Genomic DNA, 22577 nt, shown 5'->3' with positions numbered 1-22577 from the left:
GGTTGTCCTAAATTAGGCCCAGATTAAAGGAAAGAGACGCGGGCAAAACAATTCTGCCGCCATATCAGATACTGTACCTGGGTTTCTTCAAGGTTGCAACAGTTTGCCCTTTTCCAAAACCCTAAATTTCAAAATCGACTGATGTTAGCAATTCGATCATCAAATTGCCTCCGATACGTACATTGTCTCGCTACGAAAACTCAATTCTCCTCTTCCGTCTTGCTCTCTTTTAGCCGCAGAGTTTCCCACTTGCGCCTTAGCTCGTGCCACAGAGCCATGTCTTCTACCCGTCCTTCTGCATTTGACGCTCTTATGTCCAATGCTCGCGCAGCTGCCAAGAAGAAGACTCCTCAGACTTCCTCTGCCTTGTCTCGCTCGCCGAACAAAAGAAAAATTGAGGAAACCCAAGACGCTGATTTGGCCAAACCTCTTGTTTCCGAAGGTACAGTATCGAAAACTGAGGTTCCCGTAGAGCCTGTTGCTGATTCCGCGAAACCCAGATCGGATACGTCGTCGATTGCGGAAGATTCTAAGACCGGAGCGAAAAAGTCAAGGACTTTGAGCAAAGCTGATAAAATTGGCGAGATGAAGAGCAAAATTGGATTGTTGAAGAAGAAGCCCAATGATTTCGATCCTGAGAAAGTGTCTTGTTGGGAGAAAGGGGAGAGAGTTCCATTTTTGTTTCTTGCTTTGGCTTTTGATCTGATTTCAAATGAAAGTGGTCGAATTGTGATTACTGATATTCTGTGTAACATGTTGAGAACCGTTATTGCCACTACACCCGAGGATTTGGTTGCTACTGTTTATCTTTCTGCGAATGAGATTGCTCCTGCTCATGAAGGTATAGAATTGGGAATTGGTGAGGGTTCAATCATCAAGGCAATCTCTGAAGCTTTTGGTAGGACTGAGGATCAGGTTAAGAAGCAGAATACGGTATGTTGACTTTTTTTCTTTTCTGTTTACTTGTAAATTTGGTTGCTTTATAGTCCTGTCTAGTGGAATGTGATTGCAATAAGGTTTTAGAATGAGAAAGTTAGCAGTTCTGAAATTGTACTCCATTTATAGGAACTGGGAGACTTGGGGCTTGTAGCAAAAGGAAGCCGTTCGACTCAGACTATGATGTTTAAGCCTGAACCGTTGACTGTTGTCAAGGTTTTTGATACGTTTCGACGAATTGCTATGGTATGTTGAACTTATGATTGTTTGTGGCTTTTGAATGTTTAAAATTTTGGTTATTGATTTGAGTGAGATTCAATCAACGTTCTTTTGCTTGACATTAAGAGATGTGTGGGACTATTGCATGTTAACTATTGCAGGAAAGTGGAAAAGATAGTACGGAAAAGAAGAAGAATCGAATGAAGGCACTACTTGTGGCAACAACAGACTGTGAACCTCTTTACTTAACACGTTTACTTCAGGTATGCATCAATTGCCACAACTTTTTTCTGCTCATTCGTTTGGGTTCCTTATTCTGCAATTCTTAATTTACCTTGCAGGCAAAATTGCGTTTAGGGTTCTCAGGTCAGACTGTTTTAGCTGCCTTGGGACAAGCCGCTGTATATAATGAAGAGCACTCAAAGCCACCGCCTAATACCAAGTCTCCTTTAGAAGAGGTTTGCTTTCTCTTTTAGTTTTTTTTTTCTTTCTTTTTTCGGTATTTTCCACTTATATCAGAATCCTTTCTTTTTTGAGTTCTGTGAGTAACAATATAATTTTTGAGCTACTATAAGGAATTAAGAATGTTACGTGAGGCTTTAGGATCTCTATGTAGGTCACAGTTTACCTCCTATACATTTCTGTATATTTTTGGTTTCTTTTTCTGATGTTTTGAACGCGTGTAATTTTATGTCAAGTTTCCTGGATCCATCTTTTTGCCCTATCTTTGTAGGCTGCGAAGATTGTTAAACAAGTATTCACGGTGCTTCCTGTCTATGACATTATTGTTCCTGCCCTTCTAACTGGTGGTGTGTGGAATCTTCCAAAAACTTGTAACTTTACACTGGGCGTTCCAATTGGACCCATGCTTGCAAAACCAACCAAAGGTGTAGCAGAGATACTGAATAAATTCCAGGACATCGTTTTCACATGTGAATACAAATATGATGGAGAACGTGCACAGGTAATATATTGGTGTCTACTTAATTCGGATAAATGCTATACTTAGATCTGTCTTATTTAAGTATGTCATCATGGTTTGGCTTATCATCAATTAATTTCTGCAGATACATTTTATGGAGGATGGTACATTTGAGATATACAGTCGAAATGCTGAAAGAAACACTGGGAAGTATCCGGATGTTGCGATTGCGTTATCAAGGTTACCTTCTGGTGTAACTTGTTGAAAAACTTTAGAAAGAACCAATCTTTCTACTGAAGCTGTGAATCATCTCTATGCAGATTAAAGAAGCCCTCTGTGAAGTCTTTTATTTTGGATTGTGAGGTTGTTGCTTTTGACAGGGAGAAAAAGAAAATTCTTCCGTTCCAGGTAACTCATAAGTGAATAGCAAGGTTCTGATATACACGTATGGTTTCAGCCTTAATTCTGCCTATTCATTTTAGTATTCTATTTTAAATAATTGCCCGAGTAGTTTTCATCTTGTTAGCCACTAGCCAGTGAGTTAACAAAGTAAGCATAGCGATAACACCCTTGTAGATCAGATTTTCCGGTTTTGACACTGTCTAACCAACAATTTGTCCAACATTCTGAACAAACCTTGTTACATTTATGGATATTTTATGGCATTTTCCGCTGATAGTTTTGGTGATTGACCTAATTCCTCCTTATGATCATACTTAAGTTTAGTGTTGGTATGAAGAGGATTATTGAAATATATCAACTGTTATAACACTCTTTCTCATCTGGGTTAGTTTACTTTACTTGAAGCTAGCTACTTTGACTATTTGACTTGATTTGTAGTTTTATATTTTCTCGCTTTTTTCTCAGATTTTGAGCACTCGAGCCCGTAAAAACGTGAATGTCAATGATATTAAGGTTGGCGTATGCATCTTTGCTTTTGACATATTATATCTAAATGGCCAACAACTTATCCAAGAGAATCTTAATATTCGCCGAGAGGTAAGCCTATCAGTAAAACATAAATAGAATTTGTTTTCCCTTGGTTTCAATAAAGTAATTGTTATGTAAATATGTAATCATTTGTCTACACTTTGCTTCAACAGAAGCTATACGAATCATTTGAGGAAGAGCCGGGCTATTTCCAGTTTGCAACTGCTCTAACATCTAGCGATATCGATGAAATCCAAAAGTTTCTTGACGCATCTGTTGATGTTGGGTATATATCTTGATACTTCTCTGTATATGTAACAAGTACGGTGAACTTTGGTGTAAATTGTTGCCTAGCATTTGCATTTTTTACCTTCAGCTGCACTCACAGATAATTAGAGATTCTGGTAGATATTTACTGCTTCCGGATATTTTATTCTAGAGTCATCTTTTAAATGTTCAAGGGTATAATAAATTAAAAAATTGACCATGCTTGTAGATTGTTTGCCTAGCATCTTTCACCGTCAGCTGTGTTAACGGAAATTAGAGGTTCTGGTAGATATTTACTCATCTTGGGTATTCTATTTTAGATAGTTATCTGTTATATGTTTAAGGATATGATTAAATTTGCAAATTTTACCATGCCTGTAGTGATATATGAAATGACATTGACTTCTGCTTCATTGCCCTATGCTGTTTAGATTTCATCATGTGTCTTCTGGATAATAATTGTATTTTTAGCAATTTGATCCACACTTATTGTGAATTCTCTACAGTCTTATGTCTATATATTACATCAGCGTTTACCTTGTTATCTCAATAATGTTCAGGCTCTTCATCTATAAATTTTATTTTGCAGCTGTGAAGGTTTAATTATTAAAACATTGAACTCGGATGCTACCTATGAGCCTGCAAAGCGATCAAATAATTGGCTAAAATTGAAGAAAGACTACATGGACAGGCAATAGTCTTTTAAACATTTCTCTCAAATAAGTGTAAATCGAACAGTCCTTTACTGACTCTAGGGTAATATTCGCAGCATTGGAGACTCTATGGATCTTGTACCAATTGCTGCTTTCCATGGACGTGGCAAACGCACAGGTGAAAACCATTACGAATATATTGGATGATACATTTTCAACCTTTATGCTCCTAACAGAGCTATATGCGTTCCTTCTAGGTGTCTTTGGTGCATTTTTACTCGCTTGTTACGATGTTGATAAGGAGGAGTTCCAAAGCATTTGTAAAATCGGTCAGTCTAATACACCTTGGCATTTCATATTTTTTGTGTGCTGCTTTCAGTTTCTCAAGTTACTTACACCTTGGCATTTAATATTTTTTATGTGCTACGTTCAGTTTCCCAAGTTACTTATACCCTGGTTTTACGGTTTGGGCTACTAGGTACTGGATTTTCTGATGCCATGCTTGACGAGAGGTCGTCCAGTCTTCGCTCTCAAGTGATAACTACTCCAAAAGTAGGATAGCTTTTTCTTCTCTCTGGCCTCCTTTTTCTGCAATGTCATATATGTCTCTTGCCTGAATTCTTGTTAATTGTAATTATTCAAATATCCAGCAATACTACCGAGTTGGTGACGGCCTCACTCCAGATGTTTGGTTTGAGCCCACTGAGGTAGGATTATGTTCGCTTGTACTCAAAATGTTACCTTATATTTAACTGCTTTAATATTCTATCTTTATGGGTCAAAGTGAAAGCTAATATACATGCTTGCTTAAAGGTATGGGAAGTGAAAGCAGCTGACTTGACAATTAGCCCTGTGCACCGAGCAGCTACCGGCATTGTGGACCCTGATAAGGTTTAATATTGTCTGACTTATTTTCTTCTTTTTCCTTTTTGGTTTGAATCAATCTGCTGATATATTAAAACTTATAAAACCGTTGAGCTATTTTGATTTGTTTTCGAGCTGCCGGGAAATTGCTATACCTATTGACTGTTTCAATGTTTCGTCTAAAGGGAATTTCTCTTCGTTTTCCTCGTCTACTCCGTGTACGGGAAGACAAGAAGCCAGAGGAAGCAACATCATCTGAGCAGGTGAAGTCTCGTAACACTCGTATGTTTTCAATTCTGGAAAGATGAGACCAGGCTGGTTTTGAAGTTCTTTTTCCCTGCACATTTTCAGGTTGCAGATATGTACCAAGCTCAGAAACACAATCATCCAAGCAATGATGTCAAAGGTGAAGATGATTGAGCAACTGTAATCTGTTCTCGGAGCATACGATATTGCTTGCTTCTAACTAGCTAATGATGCAGATTGCGTGTTTGATGTTCTCAACAGTAACTGGTTGTGTAAAACTGATTTTAGGAAAAGTTAATGAGCCGTTCTGGAAAAAGTTCTAAATCATTGTCCACATGCTAGAAAAGAAATCAAATGTGCAAATATATCAGGCAAGGGTAAATAATAAGATTATGCTTGCTTTTACGGTGAGGTTAGAGCTTATTCACAAATAGATGATTTAGTAGCATAAGTACAAAAAGTGTCTTCTAGTTCTAGTAACGCCTGAAAAACTTGGGAGACCTGTTCAAGCTTTAGGCCGAGGTACTCAGTTGTTCGAGTTATGTCTTCCTCTGTTGTCTATTATCATTCACCAAAGAGACGGAATCATGAAAACAAAAGAAGCAAAAAAGTGGAATTTTAGTTAATTAAATCAGTACAAAAGAAGCAAAAGAAGCAAAAAAAGTGGAATCTAACAAAAACGTTAAGAAAAGACAATAGATGTACAAGGTCAAAAGAGTAATTCCGAAACATGTAATAGGTCTACAAATTAACTCATTAATTAATTTCAGAATTTCTTTTAAGTGATTATCATCTAAATCAATAAAACTTTGGATTAGTGTTCCAATAATACTCCTTAAACCTCTTGGTGACGCAGAGGTTTTGAACTCGAACTGGAACTGAAACTGAAACTGAAACGCCGTAACAAAAAATCAATCTCCCTGAAAGAAGAAAATCGCCGTAGTTTGTGTTTCGTCGGACGAAGAAGAACAAATGGATCCCGACAGGTAGTCCACTTTTTATCTATCCACTAACATGGTTTGTGATATTGAGTATCATAATTGGTTTGTTATAATCTTGGCGAAATCCGATGAGAGCTGAGGATGGTCTTTTGTTACGGAACGATCATAATAGCTTATTTGCTTGTAGAAACTTTACCTTCCTACGTCGTTGTTATGACTCAAGTCGAGATCTTTGACTCAAGTTTGAGCCAAAGTTTTTGTTTCCGAATTGATTCGTTGAATAAAAATTTGAAACTTTTGCTATATTATAAGGTTGAATTCTCCAAGCACCTGTACTGTTACCATTGAGGTGTTGGGCCACGAATTAAACTTTGCTCAGGTAATGTATATAACTCTTATTTTTCCTTGAATGCTTACATTTGAACTTAAAATACATGTCTTTGAATGAGATCTAACGAAGTCCCAGCTGTATTTTCACCTTTTTCATGTCTTAGTTCTTTCTTACTTTTGAGTCATCTATTTGTCATCTTCCATGTTCAATGCTTCTAATGCTGTGTCATGATGCCTCGATTCTATATGGAAGGATCCAAATTCGAAGCATTTAGGAACCACCGTGTGGGATGCGTCCATGGTGTTTGCCAAATATCTGGTATATGATCTTTCTTATCCTCAGAGATTAACTTCTATGACTGTGTAATATAGATTGGTATACCGTAGAAGAGACTTGATTAATGATGGAAGTTTCTAAGGCTTCACCAAATGCCTAAACCAATCCATAATGGTTTCAATGCATTCTCCTCTCTCTCTCTTTTTTTTTAACTCTTTAGCTCTCAACTAGCCGTAAGTTCTGTTGCTGAGCTGGCAAAAGCTAGAACTCCCAGCTTAGCTTAACCGTAGGCTAGCTACCATAGTCCTGCACTGGACTTAACAAGAAACCTTATCATACTTCCTGCTTTAAAAATTTCAGGGGAAAAATTGCAGGAAGGGAAGGTTTAGTCCGTCCAAACTGAAAGGAAAGCGTGTTATTGAGCTAGGAGCAGGTTGCGGCGTTGCAGGATTTGGTATGTAGATAACATGTATGTATTTATATCTTAAAGGATTCCCCTTTCTTGTGTATGACCTTACCTTTGCTTAAGACTAGAAATTTGGTATCTTAAACTGGAGTTTTGTGTTCATGTGCAAGCTTTGGCGATGCTGGGGTGTGATGTGGTTACAACTGATCAAAAGGAGGTATTACCACTGCTTAAGAGGAATGTAGAATGGAATACCTCCAAAATCTTGCAGATGAATTCTGGTTCAGGTTTGTGTTGACACTGTCTTCAGTCTTCTCTAAGTAGGCATATTGCTTCTTTTACTGCCATAATCTGTAGCATCTGCATCTTTCTTCATCTAATTGTGCCATAGATAAGTTCTTCGTAGAACCAACTGGCTTACTTTATCGAGTTACAAGAAATTTTTGAATGGTTATCTTCTTTTAGTTAGTGTCTAATGAAGTTGTCATTCCTTGTAGGATCGTTTGGATCACTCCGAGTTGCAGAACTCGACTGGGGAAACGAAGATCATATAAGGGCCGTTGAGCCGCCCTTTGACTATGTCATCGGTACTGATGTTGTAAGTTAATCGGAATATTCAAATAGTTCATGATAATTGTTTTGTTTAGTGAGACTGTATTCAGCCCAAGGGAGTTGTGACTGAACTCACGTTCAATTTGTTTAAGGTATATTCCGAGCAGCTTTTGGAACCTCTATTGCGTACAATACTTGCGTTATCAGGGCCAAAGACAACAGTTATGGTATGAATTAAGATACTTGGGATTTGCTTAATATTATCGTTGGAACTACAAGATGATTGGTTATTGTTTTTTTTTCTAGTTGGGATATGAGATACGTTCCACTGTTGTTCATGATAAAATGCTCCAGATGTGGAAAGACAACTTCGAAGTCAAAACCATACCTAGATCTAAGGTAAACAACAACACTGATGGCACAGTCACTGTTAAAACTTCGTTAACTACGCAATCTCTTAGTCTGGAATGGAATCTGCAGATGGATGGTGAATACCAAGACCCGAGCATTCATCTGTACATCATGGCACAAAAGTCTCCTGCCGGGAGTTCTGGAAACGTGACTCGGGATGAAGCTACTGTTGACACAGACAAAACAAAGAGCGAGATGAAAGTCCCAGCCGGAGAATGCCATGATTTACCAAACCAGTTGGAAGAGGAAGCCGTTGCAATACATCATCCCCGTCTTAAGGAAGATAGTCTGCTGATGAGACTACGGGACGGAAAGCTAAGTGAATGGGAGATGAGAAGGTATGGTACAGTTGCTGCACAGCTTCTCCGTGACGTTAAGATAGATGTTCAGGTGCGTGTTGTTATGAAATCTCTCTTTAAAAAAAAAAAAAGGTGAAATCATTTTGTGTAAAAGTTCTTTGATTTTGTTTGTAGGTGAAAAAATGACTTTGCACAAGCGACTTTCAGAGCCATCTCAAGACTTCACCATTGTGATTTTTACTTTTTGGTATCATGGACAATGTATACATTGAACGAGTCCTATAGACCTTTCTTTCACTGATTTAGCTGTTTGTGCTTCTGTGATGTGCTTCATACTCAAACTAATTCTTTGATAAAATCGCAGATATATATTTCGTTTGAAGTAATAGTTCGTTAATTCTTGTACCAAATATATCAACAAAACAGGGCAGACTCTTAACAGTATTCGTAGCATCAAACTTATATCTCAATGATATTGGATGCGTATGTAACTATGTTATTGAAACAGTGATAACGACTTCTTTAACTTAGCTTATCATATATGTCAAGGAACAGACCAGAATGATAACAAAGGACTCTGTTGATCCAATTATTCGCTGAAACAGGAAATTCTTCAATTGTATTCACACTCAGGTGGAATGCGCACATGAACACAAATAGCGCAATCGTGACTTCCTCAAGCTGCGTTTACGGTAGTTGTCCCTATAGTCTTGAGATCAAAAATCTCGATCCAGTAGCTATCAGGATCCTTAATGAAGGCTATGTTCTTCATCTTTCCTGCACGTTTTACATCAAATAAAGGATTAAAACCAGATTCCTCAAACAGAGTCGCAAAAACAAAACAAAAAATCAAATTTCTACTGGATTCAGCTGGTAATAGACTAATAGTAGTACCATCGTTTGGTTTCTTGACAAACTCTACTCCCAATTCTTCAAATCTCTCGCATGCCTTGTGCACATCATCAACTGTAACCCCAATGTGCCCTGTAACAGCAACAAAATTATTTGTATTAATATAAGACTTGACATAACTCAAGTCTCAATTTTTAGGCTTATCAACTGGTTGACTGATGTTCTACGTTCTAGCCACCAAATTTAAAGCTTCCCTAAAATATAACCTACCGAAACTCTAATCAGTTACTTCTGAGTGTAGAGAGACAATAAGATCAGAGATATTTTTAGAAGGTGGTTACCAAATCCACGAGGCTCAGAGTTCCCATTGTGATAACCTTTAAACTCAGGATCACTCTCTGTACCCCAGTTGCTGCAAGAAACATACATATATAAGAAACGATCAATCCAAGAAAAGAAAGAGAGGAAGTAAGGCAATAGTGTTTGTTTCTTACTGAGTCAATTCAATTGTTGCCGGTCGACCAAAGGTCCAAACTGTTCTCTCTGTTGGGTCGGATGGAGCTGTTGTAGTATCCTGTACCATAATAAACGAATCAACACACAGCTTTGTTGAGACTCTCCACTAAAAATCAGTGGGGTTAAAGCACCCAAGAGATCCAGAACAAGAAAAACGTATATTTCAGAAACTCACAATTTTAACTCTACTTATACTAGAGGCGTTTTAAACATCAATAGATTGGTTGCTTAATTTTCAGTGTTTAAAATTCTAATGTGCTGAAAGCTCGATGCATGATGAGTTCCTAGAACTGTAGAACATAAGTTAAAATGCTTTCAATATGATAATGTGCAAATTGCAAAGTTCCATACTTTTTGTTATTCTAGAATCACCTCCAGCTTAGTGAAGAGTCTAACTAAGCAAAGGTCTCACAGAAGAAAATTTTACCTCGTATCCCAGGAAGTACAAACTAAATTTCATCTCAGAGAAATCCAGCCTCTTCAGCAATCTGGATAAACGTAATATATAGAGAGCACATAAGCCTTGAGAAGAGCATAAGAATTAAGAACCCATTGGTTCCCTGAGGACTTGAGAGAAAAGAGCATTCAAGAGATGAAAAAACTTACGACATTCCCAGCACACGTGAGTAGAAGTCAAGACTAGCCTTAGGGTCCTTGATCCGAAACATCTGAGAGTTTCAAAAGGATGGAAAAAAAAATCACTATCTAAACCAAGAATAAAGAAGACAAATTAAAACACCTAATGAGAGAGGGATAATACTCAAAAGTTCAAGCAAAGGTACGGATCGGTTTGTTCTAATCTTTAAACACATTCTTTACCACGACATGAGTTAACCTCTATAAATTAGTTCAATCTCCTTAGATTTATATCAAACGGAGCTACTTTGATGATTATCATAGTATCACCCTTAGTTACCAAAGGAAAGATTGTCTGCTTGGTTTAAGAACACAATGTCAAGACTTGGAACAAATTTCAAACAACAACCCTTAAGAAATCTCAGGTAAACATGTCCCTAAGTAATACCAAAACTCAATGGTTAAGCTTGTGAGTTCGACTAATAATTAAGATTTCCTCAACATCTTAAACACCCGAAAAAAACGCAACTTTCGAGATCAATACAGAAATTACAGAATCACAAATAAACTCGAATTGCAAATAGAAGCAGAGGAATCTTACAGTCTGCTGCATGATATATCCTTTTGTAGCCTCATCCCGAACCGCTGACAAGCCAGGATTGTTAGCAGGTGATTCTCTCGCTTCAGACGCCATAGAGAACACACGAAGCTGAGCAAATCTCTACAAAATCAAAACAGACCCAGATGATTAAACAACGCCACACAAGACACATAGTCCAAACAGAATTAAACGATTCCAACTACAAGGGGTTTCCCAAAAAAAAGCATGAACCTTTGGTCTCTGGGTACTGTTGCAAGCGCAAGTGATGAAAGAAAAATCGGTAGAATAAGGTTTAACGAAACGAATCAGAGGAGATATGCGAGATATAGCACTTGCTATAGAGTATGAACCCATTACGTTTCCTTTGATTATCAATCAATTCGTGCGACAGAAAATATTTGAGAAAAACAAAAAAAAAAAAAAAGGAAAAAAAGGAGAGATTTTTACCGCTGTAAAGCTCAAACGACGATCTGACCGTAGAGCAGTGGCTATGGTTTTGTGGCTGGAGTGCGGTAGAAGTGTTTGGGATGCTCCAAGGCTTTTTTGTGTACAGCCAGAGGCTGAGTGTCAGAGTTGTTACAAAACGACGTCATCGCGTAGCTGATCAATTGATTCCGGAATTAGTTTTTTAATACCGGTTTTGCTCAGCTCCGGTCTGGGTCGACGCTGAAATATTTAAAATATATTTTATTTACAAACGTACAAGTGGGATCAAATCAAACCAAGTTTTATTTCCGGTTTGCTCAGTTTTATTTAATACCGGTTTTGCTCAGATACGCAGAAACGTAGCAACCGAGATCAAACCAGAGTTTTATTTACAAGAGTACAAGTGGCTGAACTAGATTATTGGCGATTGAAATGTCTTCTAGTGAAAATATTTCTATTGCTAGTGAATACATGAATTTAAGAATAGATATGGCGATTAATCCCTTTTGTTATATGATGAGAATACTATTAGTAGGTTGAGTAAGTTCCAAGTTAAGGTCAAAAGTTGTTCATATGCGAAACAAAAAGGTCAAAATTTCATTCAATCACTCAGCTTCATGATGCCAACAATAACGATCTTCAAGTACTTGATCAATAACAGACTTTGTACTTTTTATAATCGATATGGATGTAGTAAGAAAATTATTCAACCGGGCGAACGTGTGCATGCATGTTTGTTTATATATGCATGATCATGTAGAATGTAGTTTTTACAAGTATGCATTGAGAAGACACGCGTATATAGATAATTGAGAAGGTAACTGAGATGATGATGACAAATCAAATCTCGTTCTTGTTTTTTAACTTTTCCGCTGGAAAATCAATCAAACATTTCTGTTACACAGACTCTCTTAACATTTAGGGCTTTACCTTTAATTTTCTTGATTAAGAAAAAAAAAACTCATACGTTTTCGTTATGGTGTTTCTTTACCATCATTACCTTAAATAAATATGACCACATTGGATTGAAATTGTAACTTTGACCTATATGTATAACTTAGCGTATAATTCTATTAAGTATTAACAATCCAGTCGATCTAATTTAATAATAATCGGATCGATCGATTATATATCATTTCAAGATTCTAAATCTGCCCCGGCTTTTCCCGACTTTTTTTCCAACGGCGTTTCTAGACTTTAAATGTTGTTCTTGACTCACAACTTTTTAATTTATGATAAATATTGATTTGCAAGTATCTGATAGCTACACACACATTACTATATATGTTTATAACATTTCATGATGATATCATCAATAAGTTGACTTTTTATATTTGGACAGCGAATAATTGTCTTTTCTCAAACCTCAACAGGCCTCACCGGAGGGAACAATGGAGGTGTCAGCAATATGATTTTATACCAGTAAGTACCACGAATATGGTACGGCAACTACGCTGGACCTACACATGCACGTATATATGTTGTGTTAGTGTGTATATATCTAACTACACGTTAACAGCTCCTTGTCATCTCTACAAGTACTTGTATATTTTTGGTTTATATTTGTACAATATACGCATATCTACCTATCAATTAGCCAGAGTTGATTTCATATCCTATATATTTATTAAAGTCCCTATATATATTAGACCTAATTTTTCCTTTTATGTAAGATCTATTAAAGGATGTGAATAAGAATTTTTGCCAGCTATGTGTAGATTTATTACATCACAGCCAACTCAATACCGAACAAAATTATATATAATACGATTTAAGCCAATACATCAAAGTATGAAAAAGAATCACACACACATCAACATATATGTGTATGTGTGCTGTGTCTGTGGTATAGAGAATAGATGGTTAGGCATCTGTGCTTATAACCATATGTCATGTGTTATATATAAAAATTATACAATTGATTCAGTATTAAATATGGAAACAATAAAACAAGTTTTGGAAGATAAGCAATTTTTTAAGAGACAACTAATATGCAGCTAAGGCCACAATAAATTCGACCGCCTGAGAGACAGCAATTATTAAGAATTATTCACTAAATAATAATTATTTCCACATTCCTATCTTTGATACTGTGTATAACGTTATAGAGAATTTCAGTGTAATCATTCAATTTGATAACAAACAACGTAGACATGTCAACAGGATTCCAGTTCCACATTACATTGCGACTTATGAATCAAAAGAGAAGAAGGGCACAGTTGTCATTTGAGAGGTGAAAATAGCATATATACAACCTTTGGGATAAGCAAGAGACTAGGAAGATGCTTGCGGCGAAAATGGATTCCTCCAAAAAAAAAAAGAATAATATTAAATCGTTAGTTAACTGTTGAGAATCTCCAAAGAATGCTAATTCAAATTGTCAACGCTAGGAATCCTATATAAGCCATCGTGTGTTAATATTCAGACATCAATCAAATTAACTTGAACCAAGTCTCAAACTTGTAAAGGAAATTGATCTATTTTATAACAATGGGTGATTCTACTGGAGAGCCGGGGAGCTCCATGCATGGAGTCACCGGTAGAGAACAGAGTTTTGCATTCTCGGTGGCTTCACCAATTGTACATACCGACAAGACGGCCAAGTTCGACCTGCCGGTGGACACAGAGCATAAGGCTACGGTTTTCAAGCTCTTCTCCTTTTCCAAACCACACATGAGAACGTTCCACCTCTCGTGGATCTCTTTCTCCACATGTTTCGTCTCCACATTCGCGGCTGCACCACTTGTCCCCATCATCCGGGAGAATCTCAACCTCACAAAACAAGACATTGGAAACGCCGGAGTTGCCTCCGTTTCGGGGAGTATCTTCTCTAGGCTGGTGATGGGAGCCGTGTGTGATCTTTTGGGTCCCCGTTACGGTTGTGCCTTTCTTGTCATGTTGTCCGCGCCTACGGTGTTCTCAATGAGCTTCGTGAGTGGAGCCGCAGGCTTCATAACTGTCAGGTTCATGATTGGATTTTGCCTGGCGACGTTTGTGTCTTGTCAATACTGGATGAGCACTATGTTTAATAGTCAGATCATCGGTCTGGTGAATGGTACAGCCGCCGGTTGGGGAAACATGGGTGGCGGCATAACGCAGTTGCTCATGCCCGTTGTGTATGAGATTATTAGGCGTGCCGGAGCATCAGCTTTCACGGCCTGGAGGATCGCCTTCTTTGTCCCCGGTTGGTTACACATCATCATGGGAATCTTGGTGCTCACGCTAGGTCAAGATCTGCCAGATGGTAACCGAGCTGCCTTGGAGAAAGCAGGAGAAGTTGCAAAAGACAAATTCGGAAAGGTATAATCTCTATCTATATGAATATATATATATATGACAAAACAATTTAGCTAGGCTTCCTATGTCATAGATGATAGATGGATCAAAGGTTTAACACGTCGTATAAATGGTGTAGATTATGTGGTATGCCGTTACAAACTACAGAACTTGGATCTTCGTTCTTCTCTACGGATACTCCATGGGTGTTGAGTTGAGCACTGATAATGTTATCGCCGAGTACTTCTTTGACAGGTTTGTTTCCGATACATTACATAAGAGTAAACATTAAAAAATTAAAAAGACATAAAGAGTAAACATATCCCTATATATGTTTCTTCAGGTTTCACTTGAAACTTCACACAGCCGGGCTCATAGCAGCATGTTTCGGGATGGCCAATTTCTTTGCTCGCCCAGCAGGAGGATGGGCATCTGACTTTTCAGCCAAGTACTTTGGAATGAGAGGAAGGCTGTGGACGTTGTGGATCATTCAGACGGCTGGTGGTCTCTTCTGTGTGTGGCTTGGCCGCGCGAACACCCTTGTTACTGCAGTTGTAGCTATGGTCCTCTTCTCTTTAGGAGCACAAGCCGCTTGCGGAGCCACCTTTGCAATCGTTCCCTTTGTCTCCCGGAGAGCTCTAGGCATCATCTCGGGCTTAACCGGGGCTGGAGGAAACTTTGGATCAGGGCTCACACAGCTCCTCTTTTTCTCGACCAACCAGTTCACAACTGAAGAAGGGCTAACGTGGATGGGAGTGATGATAGTCGGCTGCACATTGCCTGTGGCCTTCATCCACTTTCCTCAATGGGGAAGCATGTTCTTGCCTCCGTCCAAAGATCCAGTCAAAGGTACGGAGGAGCACTATTATGCTTCAGAGTGGACTGAGCAAGAAAAACAGAAGAACATGCATCAAGGAAGCCTCCGGTTTGCTGAGAACGCCAAGTCCGAGGGTGGCCGTCGCGTCCGCTCTGGTGCTACACCGCCTGGGAACACACCCAACAATGCTTGATCATGCCATGTATGCATGTCTAAAAGCATCGAAGATTTCATTTATGTGAAATTGAAACAACCCTTGGGGAAATAAACACCCATTTGTTTCTCCAGTATGATATTATTGCGTTTTGCTTTTGCCTCTCTTGATTTTTCTTTTGTATGTTTGTACCGAGCATTTTTTAATTAAAAGCTCTTTTTGATTGAAGTGTGCGTATCTGTTGAGAATTACAAAGAAGTGGAAAAACTATAGAAGAAACATCTCTTTTCAAGCTTTTTCTTCTTCTGTTTTTTTTTTAAAAAAATATTTTAAAATCTACCTATTAACATGAAAAAAAACAAAAAAAAATAAACTGTACTTGCAATACTTGATTCTAGAAGTCAATTAGACATTAATTATATTATTTAGACAACTAATTATAACTATAGTTGTTATATCCCGATTTTACACGCTCATGGCATTAAATCCTTATAAATATCTCTTTCACACATCAATTACCATCATACCATATAGCCACCGTTCGAGTTTACGGATGACTGTACTAACATTTTCCTCTCTCAGACTCTCTTAAAGATGCTTTAATCAGAACAATAGTTAAGTATCTTTAAAAAAAATATTAACTTCCAGACTGGATCCAATCTTTCTATTGCGGCAGAAATATGATCAGAGTAAAATAAAATTCAACTTACTATTTTTTACATTTTTTTAATTAGTTAGCTAATTATAACTTTATTTCGAATGTGGTAAACGAAAAAAGCAATCTTCTCCAAAAAAAAAAAAACTCGTTATTGTTTTTAATTGGCCACAAGCCCCCGATTAGCTTGGGACGACCCTATAACATTAGTCATGCATAATCTATTGATGGAAAAAAAAACCAAAAAAAAAAAAGTACCCTATTTGTACAAAATTTATGAAATAGAAATCAGACAATTTATTAGTCTGTCATCTCTCAGGGCTGGGAACAAAGAAAAGGTCCCTGATCATATCCTAGTTTTTAAAAAAAAAAAAAAAAAAAAAAAATTTCCCAACCGTAGCAATGTAATTTATCTCGGATACATTGATAATAATTAAAGATCAAATATATTGGAATCGCAATAATATGTTGCCATGCACCAATTTGACATAATTATTCGTATCTACATAATAGTATCATAATTTTTCAGTTGTAGTATCAAAGACTTTATAATTAATTGTGTGATGGATGTTTTAAAAAAAAAAGTTAGGAGAAATGCATTTGTGCGAAAATCTGGTGTATTGGTTAAGGATTTTGTTTTGGCATTGGTCGAGAAAGTCTACCTTCGGTGAGAAAATCTTTTCTATGTGGTGTAATTCTTGAATGAATTGAACAAAAGGAGGTTGCCAGATCCAATTTTATTACTCGTACGTTAATGATATATGCAAAATAATCAAATATCTCAAGTCTCAAGAGATATATATTTTGATATGACAAATATTTCTTGAAGCCAAAAAACCAAAGTTTCTTTTAGAAATGAACGATTGATACATATAAAATAACGTTCTGAAACATTGATAACATTTGCTTTTGTTTGCACGGTGGGACATATTCTTATCTGCGACTACCTTTCAAAACATCCCCACGGCTGGTGTGATTAAACATTGTTTGGTGTGCTATCAGGAGGCGTAGCAGCAGAGCGAACGCGGCGGCCGCCCTCGGATTTGGCGTTCTCAGCAAACCGGAGGCTTCCTTGATGCATGTTCTTCTGTTTTTCTTGCTCAGTCCACTCCGAAGCATAATAGTGCTCCTCTGTACTTTTGACTGGATCTTTGGACGGAGGCAAGAACATGCTTCCCCATTGAGGAAAGTGGATGAAGGCCACAGGCAACGTGCAGCCGACTATCATCACTCCCATCCACGTTAGCCCTTCTTCAGTTGTGAACTGGTTGGTCGAGAAGAAGAGGAGCTGTGTGAGCCCTGATCCAAAGTTTCCTCCAGCCCCGGTTAATCCCGAGATGATACCTAGAGCTCTCCGGGAGACAAAGGGAACGATTGCAAAGGTGGCTCCGCAAGCGGCTTGTGCTCCTAAAGAGAAGAGGACCATAGCTACAACTGCAGTTACAAGGGTGTTGGCGCGGCCAAGCCACACACAGAAGAGACCACCAGCCGTCTGAATGATCCACAACGTCCACAACCTTCCTCTCATCCCAAAGTACTTGGCTGAAAAGTCAGATGCCCATCCTCCTGCTGGGCGAGCAAAGAAATTGGCCATTCCGAAACATGCTGCTATGAGCCCGGCTGTGTGAAGTTTCAAGTGAAACCTGAAGAAAAAATTATAGATATATGTTTACTCTATATGTTTTTATTTTTTGTCTTTTTATAAAAAGTTTTCTTTTATGTTATTCCGATGATCCGATCCTGACTATATATGTAAAGTATCGGAAACAAACCTGTCGAAAAAGTACTCGGCGATAACATTATCAGTGCTCAACTCAACTCCCATGGAGTATCCGTAGAGAAGAACGAAGATCCAAGTCCTGTAGTTTGTAACGGCATACCACATAATCTACACCATTTATACGAAATCACGAGTTAAACCTTTGATCCATCAATGACATAGGCAGCCTAGATAAATTGTTTTGTCATATATATATATATATATATATATATATATATATATTCATATAGATAGGGATTATACCTTTCCGAATTTGTCTTTTGCAACTTCTCCTGCTTTCTCCAAGGCAGCTCGGTTACCATCTGGCAGATCTTGACCTAGCGTGAGCACCAAGATTCCCATGATGATATGCAACCAACCGGGGACAAAGAAGGCGATCCTCCAGGCCGTGAAAGCTGATGCACCGGCACGCCTAATAATCTCATAGACAACGGGCATGAGCAACTGCGTTATGCCGCCACCCATGTTTCCCCAACCGGCGGCTGTACCGTTCACCAGACCGATGATCTGACTATTAAACATAGTGCTCATCCAGTATTGACAAGACACAAACGTCGCCAGGCAAAATCCAATCATGAACCTGACAGTTATGAAGCCTGCGGCTCCACTCACGAAGCTCATTGAGAACACCGTTGGTGCGGACAACATGACAAGAAAGGCACAACCGTAACGGGGACCCAAAAGATCACACACGGCTCCCATCACCAGCCTAGAGAAGATACTCCCGGAAACGGAGGCAACTCCGGCGTTTCCAATGTCTTGTTTTGTGAGGTTGAGATTCTCTCGGATGATGGGGACAAGTGGTGCAGCCGCGAATGTGGAGACAAAACATGTGGAGAAAGAGATCCACGAGAGGTGGAACGTTCTCATGTGTGGTTTGGAAAAGGAGAAGAGCTTGAAAACCGTAGCCTTATGCTCTGTGTCCACTGGCAGGTCGAACTTGGCCGTCTTGTCGGTATGTACAATTGGTGAAGCCACCGAGAATGCAAAACTCTGTTCTCTACCGGTGACTCCATGCATGGAGCTTCCCGGCTCGCCAGTAGGATCACCCATTGTTATAAAATATATCAAGTTTCCTTTACAAGTTTGAGATTTGGTTCAAGCTTGTTTGGTTGATGTCTGGATATTAACCACGGGAGGGCTTATATAGGATTCTTAGCGTTGACAATTTTAAAAAGGCATTCCTTGGAGATTCTCAACGGTTAACTAACGATTTAATATTATTTTTCTGAGGAATCCATCTTCGCCGCAAGCATCTTTCCAAGTCTCTCGCTTATCTCCAAAGGTTGCCTATATCCATCCAAATGACCGCTCTACCCTTCCCTCATCTTGCAATTTATGGATGGATAGTCAAGAAATAGTTGTGTTAATGATTTAACTATTACTATTATCCATCAATTATATACATGGAACTACATAAACATACTCTGGTTCCATATAATTACTATCTTTTTATATGAAAGGTTTTAAATTTGACGCACTCATATACAAACAACAACCATGCATTGATTTTTCCATATTTGTTAAACCACCAAAAAAAAAAAAAAGGGTTCAACAAGGGATGAGGCGTATAAACCCAAATTATTTTGATCTTCAGTAACATCATTAGTTACAGTATAGGCCACGTAAGGCCGATATTGTCTATTGTCTAGAGATATTTGCGATTAATCTATTCTTGATTAATTCTGGAGGGCTGTCATCGTCATTTATACACTGAATAGTATCCACAAAAGAGAAAAGATAATCGCTTAGTGAATAAACTAATTGATCTCCTGGACGGTCGGATATAGAGTGGCCTTAGATATACATTAGTTGTCTCTTCAGATTGCTTACGATTGCATAGGACTTTAGCAAAACCATTTTTTTATTGATTTCATATATGGTTTCATATTTGGAAATTGCAATCGTTTGACAAGGGAAAACACATTATTGATCTTAACTTCGTGACGTAATAATGTTAAAATATAACTAAACATATCTGTGTGTGTGTGTGTGTGTACCGGTTCATCGAAACCCCACGTATATCTATATCTATTTTTTAACATAATATTTCACAAGAAAAAAATCTATAAATAGAAAAATTCTTCGAACGAAAAGTACAGCAAACTAATCTTATACGACAGAAAACAATATTCTATGTATATAGATACTATTATAGAATCATAAGTTGTAGCGATTTGGTTTTCGTAAATAGCTAGTGAATCTGAATTTTAAAAAAGGTCTTGAAGTTGATCATACAGTAGATAAGACTAGACGGTGCATTGATATGTAGATATGCGTATGTATAACCTTCGTATATGCAAAATGTGTGTGCACGCAATTTCCGTACTTTTCGTGCTTGACGTCAGCGTCCGGCTTGGCCAGTTGAGCAAACGGTGGGTTGTCGCGAAGTGTATTTGAAAAAGTCTAACGACTAATTAAGTGCTTTATCGATCAATCTTGCTGACGTGTCAAAGTTCCAACAAGTTGGGATATGATAAAAGACAAAAGTTCCATGTCTAAATGTGACAAAGTCAACTATTTTGATGAGCTCAGCAATATTTTCTTCATCATATTTGTACTTTCGCTAATAATGTGACACATAATATAATGGACAAAAATAGAATCCTATAATAATGTTATTAACGTCGACAAATTAATATTGATTATCTATGGTATTGCTTTCAAAATTTCCATCTCTAAATTAATTTACGGAATTTGCTGTTATGTGATTTATTTCTTTAAACTACAATTAAATTTTATTTTTCCTGTTACAATTTTTTTATATACCTTAAAAGGAAAATAAATTGGAAATACAGAAACTCATAATGTGTAAACCCTAATATACCCTATAAAATATTAGTGTTTGAGTATAACTTTTTTCAGTGACAGAAAAAGTTATAAAAATTTTGTTTTTAAATGACATCAAGTTTTTTTGTTTATATATATTGAAACTAGTGACATCAAGTTAAGTACGTGGTTTTGTTATTTTAAACATTAAAAACCTGAAAAATAAGGATCTTGATCAGAAACCTGAAATTACCAAATAAGGAAAAAAAAATCAGCGAGACGCGTAATTATGTCCCACGGCACCAACACCACAGGAAGTAGACATAAAGTGATTTTAGGGCTATTTTTCATACAATCATACCTGAAGGAACCACTTTAATTTCTAAACTACAGTTACCTGAAATTGAAAAGTGCCTAAGCAGACCGATAGACTCAAAAGAGAGAGGGATCGAGGAATGACTTAGCGAAGAAACAATTCTCCCACCGTTTGGAGAAAGTAAAAGTGAACTCGAAAGAAAGTACGATAAATATAGACAAAAAAAATTATATCTATTTAAAATTGGTGTTGTGATGATGTGATAAAAAGGTTTGCATGGTTGTAATCTAGTTCCATTACCAATACACGATTTTATCATTTTGGATGGCAAATTGGTTTTGATTCTACAAAACCAATTTCGTATTCTTCTTCTCACAGTAAACGATGGTAATATGAAAACTTTATATTATATGGTTCGATTGATTTTGCTTTTTTTTCGGTTCTAAGTTTCATATATAAATAATGCATGCGTACAATATATATCGCTGTACCACGATGTGGAAACGCTTGAACAGTATCTTAGAGCCTCTTAATATATCAACAGTGCTTCCAAATTCAATAATTAATGAAAATTTTAGGGTACACATTATTGATTAGGATAGAATGAAATTGATAGGGTACTACTACACATTATTGGATTAGGATTCCAAGTCGGCCAAGTGTAGATCCCTTATTCAGGCTATCTTGGGGCTTATCCGTCTAAATAATAACTACATATTCGACGTTTATTTGTTTATTTGGGTATACACAACTTGCATATGTACAAATATAAATTAAATTAGAGGAAGTCAAAACTCAAATAAACTAATCCAAACATTTCCTAATTAGCGCTTGGGCTGTTGGAGAGACTTTTGATTTTAATGTTTTGGTGATAATAGCTTTGCATCGTGGTCTGCCGAATTACCAAATTAAATGCTGGCAACTCAATAATTTAGGTAATTGATGATGACGGACCATTAGACTTTCTGCATATATAATTTTCACATTTCAGATATAGACGTCCTCGTTGACTCTTAGATTCAAACTGGTACTGTAAGACTACTTTTAGCTCCAATCATCCAAATGTTCATTTTTTTTTTTTTTTTTGACGTTGCAAATATAACCAATACTGTATATTGTTCTAAAATATGTACTACATGCAAACATTTAACAGATGGTGGATATTATATTGTTCATACATGCAGAATTAATAATTTCTATATATGGTAAATGTTGGGGCTAGAAACAACAATTAGAAGAATAAGTTTGTAAAATGAGATCTGGGCAGACTTTCGGTACAAATCGACTTAGAACTATGAAAAACAACGAACTGGACTTTTGTATTCACTTTTTCTATTGATTCGCTCTGAGCTTGATTACATGTGTTGTGTCCTTCACATTCATCTGCTATTTAAATTAAAATTCCTCGAAACCCTTCCTGAACGTCTCGCTGCAATCTCGGCTCCCCAATCCCGATTTCTTCTCCAGGTTGACTTCATCCTCCTGTTCGGGTTTTCCTCCATGGGCCCTTACTGGGCCTCTTTTCCTGGCCTGCGCGTACGCCCTAATGGGCTTATTTGGTGGGCCTTATGATCGTCGAAACCCAA

General features: G+C 37.5%; 5 protein-coding genes across 9 annotated transcripts; 3 read left to right on the top strand and 2 right to left on the bottom strand.

Annotated features, from left to right (window-relative positions):
- Positions 1-31: 31 nt before the first annotated feature.
- LOC104754994 (DNA ligase 1) lies at positions 32-5361 on the top strand. The gene is made up of 17 exons (XM_010477303.3): positions 32-933; positions 1066-1182; positions 1317-1418; positions 1497-1613; positions 1889-2119; positions 2223-2317; positions 2398-2485; positions 2945-3076; positions 3181-3293; positions 3864-3965; positions 4044-4105; positions 4185-4256; positions 4406-4479; positions 4578-4634; positions 4741-4818; positions 4977-5054; positions 5143-5361. The coding sequence occupies exons 1-17, from the start codon at positions 142-144 to the stop codon at positions 5209-5211; spliced, it is 2379 nt and encodes a 792-aa protein (XP_010475605.2). The 5' UTR covers positions 32-141; the 3' UTR covers positions 5212-5361.
- Positions 5362-5817: 456 nt separating this feature from the next.
- LOC104754993 (uncharacterized) lies at positions 5818-8639 on the top strand. Of its 4 annotated transcripts, none has more exons than XM_010477302.3 (10): positions 5818-6023; positions 6291-6357; positions 6562-6627; positions 6946-7039; positions 7162-7278; positions 7489-7589; positions 7696-7770; positions 7850-7942; positions 8024-8344; positions 8428-8639. In XM_010477302.3, the coding sequence occupies exons 1-10, from the start codon at positions 6010-6012 to the stop codon at positions 8437-8439; spliced, it is 960 nt and encodes a 319-aa protein (XP_010475604.2). In that variant the 5' UTR covers positions 5818-6009; the 3' UTR covers positions 8440-8639. The 4 variants fall into 4 exon arrangements, with proteins under 4 accessions (XP_010475604.2, XP_019095170.2, XP_087350656.1 ...); XM_087494530.1 differs by having other exon boundaries at positions 5904-6023; positions 6946-7054; XM_019239625.2 differs by lacking the exon at positions 6291-6357 and having other exon boundaries at positions 5901-6023.
- Positions 8625-11450, bottom strand: LOC104754992 (lactoylglutathione lyase). Of its 2 annotated transcripts, none has more exons than XM_010477301.3 (8): positions 11246-11450; positions 10799-10918; positions 10228-10289; positions 10049-10109; positions 9600-9679; positions 9447-9517; positions 9148-9237; positions 8625-9030 (listed from the first exon to the last, which is right to left on the bottom strand). In XM_010477301.3, exons 2-8 carry the CDS (start codon positions 10889-10891, stop codon positions 8930-8932), a joined length of 558 nt encoding a protein of 185 aa, XP_010475603.1. In that variant the 5' UTR covers positions 10892-10918; positions 11246-11450; the 3' UTR covers positions 8625-8929. The 2 variants fall into 2 exon arrangements, with proteins under 2 accessions (XP_010475603.1, XP_010475602.1); XM_010477300.3 differs by having other exon boundaries at positions 11030-11396.
- A 2201-nt stretch (positions 11451-13651) lies between these two features.
- LOC104754991 (high-affinity nitrate transporter 2.1-like) lies at positions 13652-15699 on the top strand. Its single transcript, XM_010477299.3, has 3 exons — positions 13652-14524; positions 14640-14755; positions 14844-15699. The coding sequence occupies exons 1-3, from the start codon at positions 13715-13717 to the stop codon at positions 15508-15510; spliced, it is 1593 nt and encodes a 530-aa protein (XP_010475601.1). The 5' UTR covers positions 13652-13714; the 3' UTR covers positions 15511-15699.
- Positions 15700-16945: 1246 nt separating this feature from the next.
- Positions 16946-19050, bottom strand: LOC104754990 (high-affinity nitrate transporter 2.1). The gene is made up of 3 exons (XM_010477298.3): positions 18150-19050; positions 17899-18014; positions 16946-17769 (listed from the first exon to the last, which is right to left on the bottom strand). The coding sequence occupies exons 1-3, from the start codon at positions 18957-18959 to the stop codon at positions 17103-17105; spliced, it is 1593 nt and encodes a 530-aa protein (XP_010475600.1). The 5' UTR covers positions 18960-19050; the 3' UTR covers positions 16946-17102.
- Between the last annotated feature and the right edge of the window lie 3527 nt (positions 19051-22577).

Source organism: Camelina sativa, chromosome 17 (genome assembly GCF_030686135.1).
Source record: "Camelina sativa cultivar CO46 ecotype springtype chromosome 17, ASM3068613v1".
In the NCBI taxonomy this organism is placed as follows: domain Eukaryota; kingdom Viridiplantae; phylum Streptophyta; class Magnoliopsida; order Brassicales; family Brassicaceae; genus Camelina; species Camelina sativa.
The sequence above is the reverse complement of the archived record's forward strand: the minus strand, read 5'-3'. Positions and strand labels throughout refer to the sequence as shown.